The following is an 11353-nucleotide window of genomic DNA, read 5'->3' on the forward strand; positions in this document are numbered from 1 at the left end:
CATCTGGGACCAGACTCGGCTGAAGCTCCAATGTATCACCACTTTCTTAGCGGACCTCGTTTTTCCCTCCGGGCACACAGAAATGAAGCTAAGGACGGAAGTTCAGACCACCGCTTGCGGCCCCCGCTGCCCTGGGACAACCTGAGACCTGGGAGACCAAGAGCAGACCCTCAGGCCAGAGCAGAGCAGACCCCAGGCCCTCAAGGTGAGAAAGCCGAGGGCCCAGAGAGGTCCTCACAACCCCTTCCCGCATGTCTTCCAGGTCATTCCTGCACAGGACCACCCACCATGGCCTCAGACCACCAGACCCAAGTGGGCAAGCCACAGCCCCTCAACCCCAAGGTGGGTACCACAGTGGGAGAGGGCAACAGGGCAAGCACAGCCCCTGTCCCAGACTCAGTTTCCCTTCTGTAAGATCGAGTTGGCATCTTCCTTCCTGAAGCTCCCCCTCTCTGGGCTTCAGTCTCCCTGACACTGATTTGAAGGCCCCTCCCCAGCCCACGACCGGCATGCCGAGATTCCTGACACCAGCCTCCAGCGCTGGTGACTTAAGCGTCTCTGCCTTACCCCATACCCCAATGCCCATGGGGGCTCCCCAGAGCTGGGGTGGACCCACAGTCCAGTGAGAGAAGGGGCTTGCAAACAGGAGGCGAGGTGGGATTTCCGACCTGCTGTGTGACCCGGGCCAGTCGCTTGACCTCTCGAGCCTCAGTTCCCTCCTTCGTAAAATGGGGAGAACTGGATTCAGGGCATAGGGTGGGTGTGAAGAGGCAAAGGAAACCAGCTTAGCCTGGCCTGAAGTGTGTCCCCCTGACACCATCTCTTACTGCTCGCTTTGCTTCCTCGTCCTCCCCATCCTCCTAGGATCCCCCCGCCCCCACAACGGCCAGAGGCTCATCATACCCAATCTGTAGCCAGACCTCTACCAGCGACCATCCACCTGGCCGCCTCTGTCTGGCTTCCTTCCGTGGCCCTGGCCTGGCACTGCCCTTTGGTCTGACATGGGGCCTCCCCCACCTGGGAAGCTTGAGCTGACGCAGCCCCCCACCCGCCGACCCCATTCTGACTTTCTAGAAGAAAGGCAGACAACAAACAAACAAATCGAGGACTTCAGGAGTGGGAAGTGTTTCAGGAAACATGAAACAGGGTAAGGGGTGAAGAGAGTGGGGATGAATGTGGAAAGGCGGTGTTAGCAGAGGTGGTCAGGGAGGCCTCTCTGAGGAGGGGGCATTACAGCGGAGACCCGGCGCACCAGCCACGTGAGTCAGGTGGGGGTAGGGGAGAACACTCCAGGCAGAGGGTGCAGTGCGTGCAAAGGCCCAGAGGTAGGAGCGAGCTGCGTGAGTCTCAGCACCAGCACGAAGGCCTCTGCACCGTGTTCAGAGCCACGCTGTCTCCTAGACACAGAAATCCAGCCACGTGTGCGATTCAACACGTCCCAGCAGCCACGATAAACCAGGACAAAGAAGCAGGAGACATTAACTCTCGTATTCTAAGTCATTAAACCCAATATACCCTCATGTAGAATCAATAGAATCATTATGAGAAAGAGATTTTCGATTCTTTCCTTCCTATTCTAAATCTTCGAAATCCGATGTGTCTTTTCCGTGACAGCACATCTTCATTTGGACGGTCGAGCACGTTCCACAGACATAGGTAGCTAACGGCCGCGGCATCGGGCAGCGCGCGTTTAGAAGATTAGATATGGTGTAAAAATGTGAGCCCCCGTGTGTTGATAAAAAACAATAGCCGTGATCATAATAGCTTCTGGGCTCTTCGAGGCCTTGTGGATACAAGGAGAGGCTGACCTTCCTTGTCCTCCTCCCCGCTGCCAGCCCTTGTCTCCCAGGCAGGGGTAATTGTCCATGAGCCTCTGACATCCCTGTTCTTGAGTCTTCCCAGTACCCTGCAAAAGAAGCATGATCCCCCATTTTACAGATGGGCAGGCTGGGGCTCAAGGCAACCAAGTTGCTTCCTAAGTTTGCACAGCCAGATGCAACGGGGTAACATCACAACCTGTGTCTCCTGACCCTCCTGTGGTCGAGTCAGTGACCACAAAGCCTGGACTGAGCCCATGGAATTTGTCTCGGAGCCCCACTGGGCCTCCCCGTCCTGGTTTTATCTCGCTAATCCCCGGCCTGGGAGAGAGGGCCCTGTTTACCCAGCCAGTGCTGACCAGTGCAGTTGCCCCTCCTGGGAGCCCGCTGGCCCGAGCCCACCTCTTCACCGGGGGGCGGGGGGGGGGGCAGCTCCCTGGGGAAGTGCAGCCACAGAACCTCTGCCCCAAATGTGCTCTGGGATCACGGAAGGGGGCAGCTGCCCTCCCAGTTAGTGCTCTTGGGGGGCCCCTTCAGCCTCCCTGATGGGGATCCTGCTGGCCCCCTTCCGTGGGCTGCTGAGAGCGCCAGGTGAGGCAAAGGGAGTGAAGCCGTCCCTTTAAGAAGCATCCCAGGGGAGGTCAGGAGGGGACCTGCAGAGCCAGGGGTAAAACAGGGTTAGGTTAGGGTAGGGCGGTGGGCTGGCTCTAGCAGGAGCAAGAGAAGCCCTACCTCACCTGTGAGCTGTGCTGTCTCAGAAACCACGTTTCATCAAGATTCCAGGGGCTCTGAGTGCTTGTGAGTTTGCAAAGCGCTGCCCCATTGGAAACAGCATCAGACAAACTTGGACTCCAACCTCAACTAGCCTCTTAGGCACCCGGGCTCCGTGGGACGTCCCTTACTTCACAGGAGTCTGCCTCCCACACACAAAGAGCAAACACTGTGTGCGAACCCTTACGCTTCTCTGAATCCTTCCTGCAAGCCCATGAGGAGGGTTCTGTCATTTCCCATTTCACAGATGCAGCAACCGAGGCTCAGTGAGGTCAAGTCCTGGCTCCGGGTCTCACAGCCGGTAACTGGCAGAGCCGGGACTGTCTGACTCCGTGTTGAGTCTGTGACTCCCAAGGGAGGAGCCCAGCAGCTTCCCCGGAGGCTCTCGGAGCCCCCTCTTCACCCCCAATGCCCTGCTTCCCTCCTCCCCATGATGACGGGTCCGACCCTCTCTTCCTGTTCCAGATCATCATCTTTGAGCAGGAGAATTTCCAGGGCCACTCGCATGAGCTCAGCGGGCCCTGCCCCAACCTGAAAGAAACTGGCGTGGAGAAGGCAGGCTCTGTCCTGGTGCAGGCTGGACCGTACGTACCGGGGAAGGGGTGGGGAGAGGAGGGCTCGTCTGGTTGGGGGCCACCAGGGTGAGGCGCCTGGGCTGTGGAGCTGGGGGGATCTGCCCTCCTTGCGCCCCCTGGACCGTGCGATTTGGTGGCTGGCAGCCTCTGGAGAGAATTTGAGCTTTGGGGTCAGATAGAGCTGGGTTCGAATCCAGATTCCACCACTTTCAGGCTGTGTGACGCTGGACCAGCAACTTCCCTCTCTGAGCCTTGGCTTTCTTCCTCTGTGGAAAAAGCCTGACCCCAAGGCCAGCCACTTCCTCAAGGCAGGGAGATGGACACAGTGACTCTCGTGGACTTTTCTGGAGCTGCCAATCTCTGGCTCTGGGCGTGTCCTCCCTCTCCTGCGAGGTTTGAAGCCAGATGTCCCAGCTCTGCAGTCACTGACCCCTTCCCCAATCCGGGGCATCCTGGATTCCAGCAGATTCATGGGCACATGTGGCGGCCAGCAGCCTTGGGTCCCTGACTCCGGAGAGAAGGGGAGGTGGACGGTAGGACGTGACTCTGCCCTGCTCATGTCACACAGCTCAGCACAGCCCACAGGGGCCCGTCCTTGTGGTTCCCTGACCACTCCTTCTCTGCGAGAGCCTCAGGAATTGGTGGTGGCCACCGGTGACCCCCTCCCAAGGGGTCAGGGATCCTCGTGGGGTTCGGGGGTCCTGGGTGACCCATCCCACAGCTCAAGGTTCTCGGGGAATTCTGCAGAATGCAACAGTGTCACTCAAGTCCAGGTCTGCGGGTGTGGAGAACACAGCCGAAGGAATGCCCCTGTCTGGCCTCTGTTACCCGACATGCTCTGGGTGTCTGGCGTGCCCAGGAGCACATCTTCCTGGACAAGTGAAGTTTTGACCATTTAAACACCGTATCTGATTCTCAGTTGCCTTTTTACGTTAACATTTGGATGGAAGAATTTCTCAAACGGACTTGACACCCCTCTGCCTTCTGTTTTTAGAAATAGAACTTTTGATATTTTTATTAAGGATTGTTGATGGTTCCGAATTGAGTTCTGGAGGACTGAGGTGGCTCGGCTCTTAGCTTGGCAGTGTCTGGAGTTTGATGGGGGAGCTGGGCAAATGTGAGCCCCGGGCGCTCGAGTGACTAGCTGGGGTCCTGCCAGGGGAAGCTGGGGCTGGCCTGACCTGCCCTCTCTCTCTGTCTCCACTGCAGCTGGGTGGGCTACGAACAAGCCAACTGCAAGGGTGAGCAGTTTGTGTTCGAGAAGGGCGAGTACCCCCGCTGGGACTCATGGACCAGCAGTCGGAGGACGGACTCCCTCAGCTCCCTGAGGCCCATCAAAGTGGTGAGAGCCTCCTGCTGCTTCTTGCTCCCTCTTCTTTGCCTCCTTGGAGCCAGGGCTCTAGGGACCAGGAGGGAGCCTTCATCTCCGGCACTAGGACCCTTCTGATGGGGCGGGGCACACTTCCTGGCTGTGCAACCTCGCATAAGTCATTCACTTCCCCGGGCCTCAGTTTCCCATCTGTAAAATGGGGATATTTGGATCTGCTGCCCTGAGATTCCTGAGGTTAGAACCCATCACAGAGCAATTGCTCAATAAACAGTAGTCATCCTGAGTGTGAAAAGGAATTCTGGGATTGGGTGTGGAGGAAAAGGTGCATTAGCTCGTGTTCATAACTCATGCTGGCGGGACCTTCTGGTGCTTCTTGGATCTTGATTCTTACTAGAATGTGAACTCTTAGAAAGGGCCCAGGGCCCAGCAATGCTCAGGTCCACTCCCAAGCCTCCCCAAGGCAGGCTAGCCCACCCCAGAGCTTGATGGAAGTTCGGAGAACTTTGGACTTAGCACCCCATGGACCTGGGTTCCTACATTGGCTCTAGTGCTCCTAGCTGTGTGACCTTGGGCAAGCAGCTTTACCTCTCTGAGCCTCAGTTTTCTCATCCGCCAGATAGCATAAGGGTCTCTAAAGGGTTAAAGGGGATGGCTAAGAATAATGTCACAGGAACAGGAAGATGGGAAGAGATGTGGTGAGGAAGGAGAGCCAAGAGAGCCAAAGTGCCTGCTTGGGACCCCACCAGCCTGTGTTTTTGGGTGTGTAGATCGTGTCCGCCATTTTGTTTTTGTTTTTGTTTTTTTTAAAGGGAGCTGAGGGAAAGTAACATATCAGAATTGAATGTGCCTCGAATTATAGACTCTGGAGTGTCACTTGAAAACAACCCAGTGGGTCCCCCAACAAACGGCCGTGTTTAACTGCTGTTTTTGTAGACACTTAAGTAGCAGGGTACTGGGCCAGAAGTCTACAAGCAGATTGTGCTGATCCCAATGCTGGGGCATCTGGACGGGTGGGAAGGCTCACCCTGGGCTCCTCTCCTGCGCTCCCTTTCCCCGCTCCCTATCAACAGGACAGCCAAGAGCATAAGATCATCCTCTATGAAAACCCCAACTTCACGGGCAAGAAGATGGAAATCATAGACGATGACGTGCCCAGTTTCCATGCCCATGGCTACCAGGAGAAGGTGTCGTCGGTGCGGGTGCAGAGTGGCACGTGAGTGGCGACCCAGCCCAGGCTGACCCTGCCCCAGGAGCCCAGACCTGAGGGGTTGGGGTCCTGAGACCCGCTCTGCCCTGGACCCTGCTGATCTTGTATATTTGCGACCTCAGTCTTCCCTTTGGAAAATGGGTGTGGAAATCGTGAGCTTGTATGTGGCTTTCAGGGCCTGCAGTCCCATCCAGATCTGCTTTTTGGCCAATACCCTACCTCTGGGGGAGAGAAAGCGTGGCCTTAACCTCATTCTCCAAGAGCAGGACAGTGAACGTTAGAGGGGTACAGGTGAGGCAGAGTCAGGGGGAATGGAAGGGTAGAGATGAGTTGAGCAGTCTTACCAGAGCTGTGAGTGTCAGGAAGTTCAGCCCACACTGCTTCTTTACTGCATGAGTCCCTGAGTTTAGAAACAGGATGTGTCATTTCCCATTGAATTAAACTTCCTTGGTGCATAGACTCTGGCCATCACCCACCGGGAATTTCTCTTGTACAAAACTTCGATTCTATGGTGTCGCAGACAGGCCAGCGGCAGGGGTGAGCTGGAGCTGGCTCGTACCAGTTTGCAAGAGCCAATTCCTCCATTTTCAGAATTTTTGCGAGCTGGAATCCTTGGGAGCTCAAAATCAGCCATAGTGGGAGTATTTACACCACAGAAATTGGAATATGATACAAATCAAGACCCCTTTTCCCTCCAGAGAGCTGGTTTACCAACACATAGTTGCTGGTAAAATAGTGTGTGGAGTTCTGTATCCGTGATCCTCTTCGTCTATTCATTCGTTATGCAATTTGTTGAGTGCCACTACGTGCCAGGCATCGTGCTCAGTGCTCAGTATGTCAAGGTAAAGAGACCTGGCTTCTGCTCTGTAGAGCGAACAGCCTCGTTGGGGTCAACAGTTAATAATTTAAGAATCCGCCACAAATCTGGACTTCCTCCCTGAAGAAGGGACTCTTGAACTCAGATCCCAAGAAAGCGTAGGAAGTGCAGGTGTAGAGGGAGGAAGGAAGGTCATTCCAGACAGAGAACAGCATGTGCAAAGGCCCTGTGGTTGAGGGGCCTGGTGAGTCTGAGGGACTCTACAAACTCCAGACTGGCTAGTGCACAGAAAGAGAGGGACACAAGACTGAGAGGTAGAGCTGCAGGTGCGCCAGGGGGTGGCCAAGCAGGTCCTTGTCGGCCAGGACTTTGTAACATTTTGGGGAGAAGAAACTAACTTTCATTAGGTGCTCCAAAGAGTGAAGGACCCCCCCCCCCCAAGGCTGGAAATGACTTCAAATGACAGAGGGATCACCGAGGGCTCCTGGGACCTAGCCTACTCTCTTTTGGCCTTGCAGCCAGGCATGAGGTTGGCATGAGGGTGGACAGAGGCAGTTAGGAGACCTGTTTCATTCTAGGTTTCAGTGGGCTTGAGATCATCCCTTCCTCTGATCCCAGTATCAGGTGTGCAGTCAAAAGTTACTTCAAGAGGTAGTGAGCTCCCCATCAAGAGAAGGAAGAAAGCAGAGGCTGGATGCCAGAAGGGTGGTGTTCCTGCTTAACAATCAGGAAGTGAGAAATGATTGGGAACTCCCCCTTCCTGGCGGTTTATGGATGCTCTCCTCTCTCTCTCTCTTCATCTCCTTTGTCCTCCACGTCCCCCCTCACCCCTGGCCTGCAGGTGGGTCGGCTACCAGTACCCTGGCTACCGCGGGCTGCAGTACCTGCTGGAGAAGGGAGACTACAAGGACAGCTGTGACTTTGGGGCTCCCCATCCCCAGGTGCAGTCCGTGCGCCGCATCCGTGACATGCAGTGGCACCAACGGGGCGCTTTCCACCCCTCCAACTAGTGCCCCCCTTTTCCTCCTTCCCAGGGGCTCGATCTGCTGCCCAGGATCCCCCCAGACCTCCTGGCGAGTGAATAAAGTGTGACTAGCAATTTGTGTGTTACACTGCCTTTTATCTCCAGTGGGAGCTGGAGTGGGTGCTGCTTGCGTGCATGCGTGTGCGTGTGTGTGCGAGAGACAGAGAGACAGAGAGACAGAGACAGACGGAGAGAACCAGAAAGTGTCTGGACTGGGGTAGGACAGCAGAGCCCTCACGGAGACTCTAGAGCTACTTGGCTGTGTGACCTCGGGCATACTCTCCAACCTCTCTGAGCCTCTGTTTCTTTGCCTGGTTTACAACCGCCTTTGCCCCAGGAGTGGCTGGCTTGGCTGACCTCCTAGCTCCCTTTTCCACGGTTGCTGAGAACCGTCACTCGAGGGGCACGTGAAGGATTCTCCAGCCCTTAAAAACGCCGCCGCTGCCTGCCATTCCCACCTCCGTATGCGATCACCTGGACCCTGGCAGTCTTCTTCGATCTGCCAGAGGAACCAACAACCCTACACTCCCACCGGGTCCCAGGGACATGGCCCAATTACATGTCTCTGCCTTTGCGTGTTCCTTGCTCCCTCTGTTCCTTATCTGGTGGGCTTGATCACTTAGCGTCACGGTCGGCCTGGATTCTAATGTCTGTTGCGGAGCCCTGGCCCGTGATCCGGCCTCAGACAAGTCATTTTGCCTCTCAGAGCCCCCATCTTTGTACTTGGGGGGAAAAAACGGGGGGGAAAAATAGCTCCTCCCTAATCTGGTTTTGTAGAGATGACATGAGATAACTCAGGCGTTCTCTGGATAACGGGTCATCATTTGCTGGTTCCTGGTAGTGCAAATATCTACTCCCAGAGGGCAACTTCTTTTCACTTTGGATTTGGGACCTTTTGATGTCATGGTTTTAAATTTTGCTGTCGTCTAACATCAGTCTGTTCCTTTCTGGTTTGTACCTCCCCTGTCTTCTTTAAGAAATTCTTTCTGACCCCAGGTCACAAATATATTCTCCAATATTTTTTTCCCCCTGAAAGTTCACAAGCTGTGCTCCTCACATGTAAATTCTCAATCCTTCTGGAGCTGGTCTTTGTGTCTAGGGCATGGCGGCTATCTAGGCTCTTTTTGGATCTCCGTTTTTCCACTTTGGGCCACCGTGGTCCTGGAGTCATTTCTTGAGAAGTCCGTTTCCCCCACAGTGGGGCAATGCTCCCTCTGTCTCCTGTAGGATTGGCGTGTGCACTCACGGAGTCTACCGATGGGGTCTCTCTTCTGTTGCTTGGGCCAATCTGTATCTTCCTGTGCTCTGACCACATGGTGTCAATGATTAGTGCCTTGTAGCAAGTCTCGAACCATTCTTCTTATTCAGAAAGATTTAGATAGCCTCACCCTTGCGTACCTCCATATACAATCATCTCCTTGAATCTGAAAAATGTGCTCTAGTGGTTAACATGTTTACCGCGAGGTGGGGACTAATCAGTTTCCATTTGTTCCTTCATTCTTTGGCCAACACCTACCGAGTGTCTATGCTCTTCCTGGAACCGGGCAGAGAACGGGATACAAAGTAAGTAAGACAGACCCCCCTGCCCCCAGGAGGCTCCCACTCTGGAGAGATTGTAATAGCTTGACAATAAGACCATGGTGATTATTATGGGTGAATTGGTCTCCCCCCAAATCCATGTGTTGAAATTCTAATCCCTGAGGATCTCAGGATGTGACCTTCGTTGGAACTATGGTTGGTGCAGAGGTAATTAGTTAAATGTAGATGAGGTCATAGTGGGTAGGGTTATATGACTGGTGTCTCTATGTAAAGGGGAAATTTGGAGACACACACACACACACACACACACACACACACCTACACACATGGGGAACACCATGTGAAGACGCAGGCAGAGAATGGAGTCATGCAGCAGAAGCCAAGCTACATCCAAGCCACCAGGAAACCACCAGAATCTAGGAGAGAAGCATGGAACACATTCTCTCTCCCATGCCCCCAGAAGGAGCCAACCCTGCCGACACCTTGACCTTGGACTGCCAGCATACGGAATTGTGAAAGAATACATTTCTGTTGTTGAAGTCACTCTGTTTGGGGCACTTTGGGACGGCATCCCTGAGACACTAATACAGTGATGGCAAGAGGAAGGGGCCAAGGACACCAAGAGAAGGCAGGGGTACTGCCTGGGGCATCAGACCTCCCAAAGAAGTGGGGGTGTTGGAAGAAGAGTTGGCATTTTCCAGGCAAATCTTGGGGACAACAATCTTGGCAAAGGGAACAGAGTATGCAAAGTTAGAGATGCAAGAAGGGGCGTGGTGTATTCCAGTGTTCTAGGCATAGAGGGCATTTCAGGGCATGGAAACTTTGAAGGTTGGCTAAGCACAAAGTCCTGAGAGATTGCATGATGATGATGGGGGGGGGGAGTGTGATGTTCGTGGTGATGATGGTGTGGGCGGTAGGTGGCCCCAAGGGGATTGCCACTTAGCTATTCCTACACACCAACCTACCCAAAACTTCGTGGTAAAACTACAACAATCATGTGTTTTGCTCCCATGTGTCATTCGGGCAGGATGCAGTGGGGACAGTTCATCTCTGCTCCAGATGGAGTCATCTAGGGTAGCTCAAAGCCTGGGGTTAAGTCCCAGGGCTGGGTGTTGGTGCTGGCTGTTCGCTGGGACCTCAGCTAAAGGCTGTCAGATGAGACACCCCCGCACGTGGACACTCCATGCCGCGTGACCTCCCCACAGCATGGTAGCTGGGTTCTAAGAGCAAGTGTCCGAAGAGGAAAGTGGAAGCTTCGTGGCATTCTTAAGACTTAGTCTCAGATGTCATACAGCATCGCTTCCTCCATACTTTTTTGGAAGGTCACATAGGTGGACCCAGGTTGGCGGGGAGGAGACAAAGGCCCCACCAGTCAATGACGGGAAGGTCAGTGTATGGGAGGCGATGGATAGCCATCTTTACAAAACACAGTCCGCTGAGGGAAAGAAGACAACCAGAAACGGGCTTTGACAAGGCGGAGCAGATAGCAGGGGTCCACACGACTGTGGATGGGACACTCTATGAGCTCCTCGTCCTCCTCAGTGAAAGAACAAGGCTGGACAGTGAAAGAATCATTTGGGGTCACTCTCCCCCTACATTGCTCTGATTGTCTCTATTTTTCTTTGTGTTTCCCTGTTTCTCTATCTCTGTTTCTGTTATTTCTGTCTCCTCCTTCCTTTCCTAACCCTCCCCTTCTTCTTCCTCCCTCCCTCTCTCTGTCAAGCGGGGTCCCTCTCCCCACCCCGCCAACACCTCCAAGCCTGGACGGCTCTGCCTCCACTCAGGTCTCCCCAGGGCCATCCCCTAGGCGCAATCCCGCCTCCAGCCACCAGGTGTCAGCAGAGCGTCATCCTCGGGACTCCTCGCTAGGCGGTCCGCTGCCTGGGCCCTGATTGGAGCCAAGCCCCGTCAGTCAAAGCTGGGCGGGGCCTCAGAGCTTCTAGGGGACAGTGGGGAAAAGCGAGGTCTCCCTGGACAGTGACAGAGCAGTGACAGGCCTTATGGTCCTGTCTCTTTCTGCAGCTCTCCTCCCCAAAGCTTGCTGGGAGGAGAAACAAACTCAGCGCCGATTCTTTGCATGAAGAAGGTGCTTCCAGATCACTGTCTCACCCACTGTCACTGGAAGCAAATAGTAGAGCCTCATCCAGCCACTGGATTAGAGTAGACGCCCTGTGCCTCAGTTTCCCCTGAGATGAGGGAAACACTAGTGCCCGTTCATAGAGCTCCAGTGAGGATTCAGTGAGATGCCATAGTGAAGTGTTTGGGGCAGTGCC

The 11353-nt window shown here is 54.5% G+C and overlaps 1 protein-coding gene across 1 annotated transcript; it reads left to right on the forward strand.

Annotated features, from left to right (window-relative positions):
• Positions 1 to 288: 288 nt before the first annotated feature.
• Positions 289 to 7527, forward strand: CRYBB2 (crystallin beta B2). Its single transcript, XM_026484900.2, has 5 exons — positions 289 to 342; positions 3054 to 3172; positions 4373 to 4505; positions 5564 to 5706; positions 7359 to 7527. Exons 1-5 carry the CDS (start codon positions 289 to 291, stop codon positions 7525 to 7527), a joined length of 618 nt encoding a protein of 205 aa, XP_026340685.2.
• Positions 7528 to 11353: the final 3826 nt, after the last annotated feature.

The sequence above is a fragment of the Ursus arctos genome, unplaced genomic scaffold, assembly GCF_023065955.2.
Source record: "Ursus arctos isolate Adak ecotype North America unplaced genomic scaffold, UrsArc2.0 scaffold_34, whole genome shotgun sequence".
Classification (NCBI taxonomy): Eukaryota; Metazoa; Chordata; class Mammalia; order Carnivora; family Ursidae; genus Ursus; species Ursus arctos.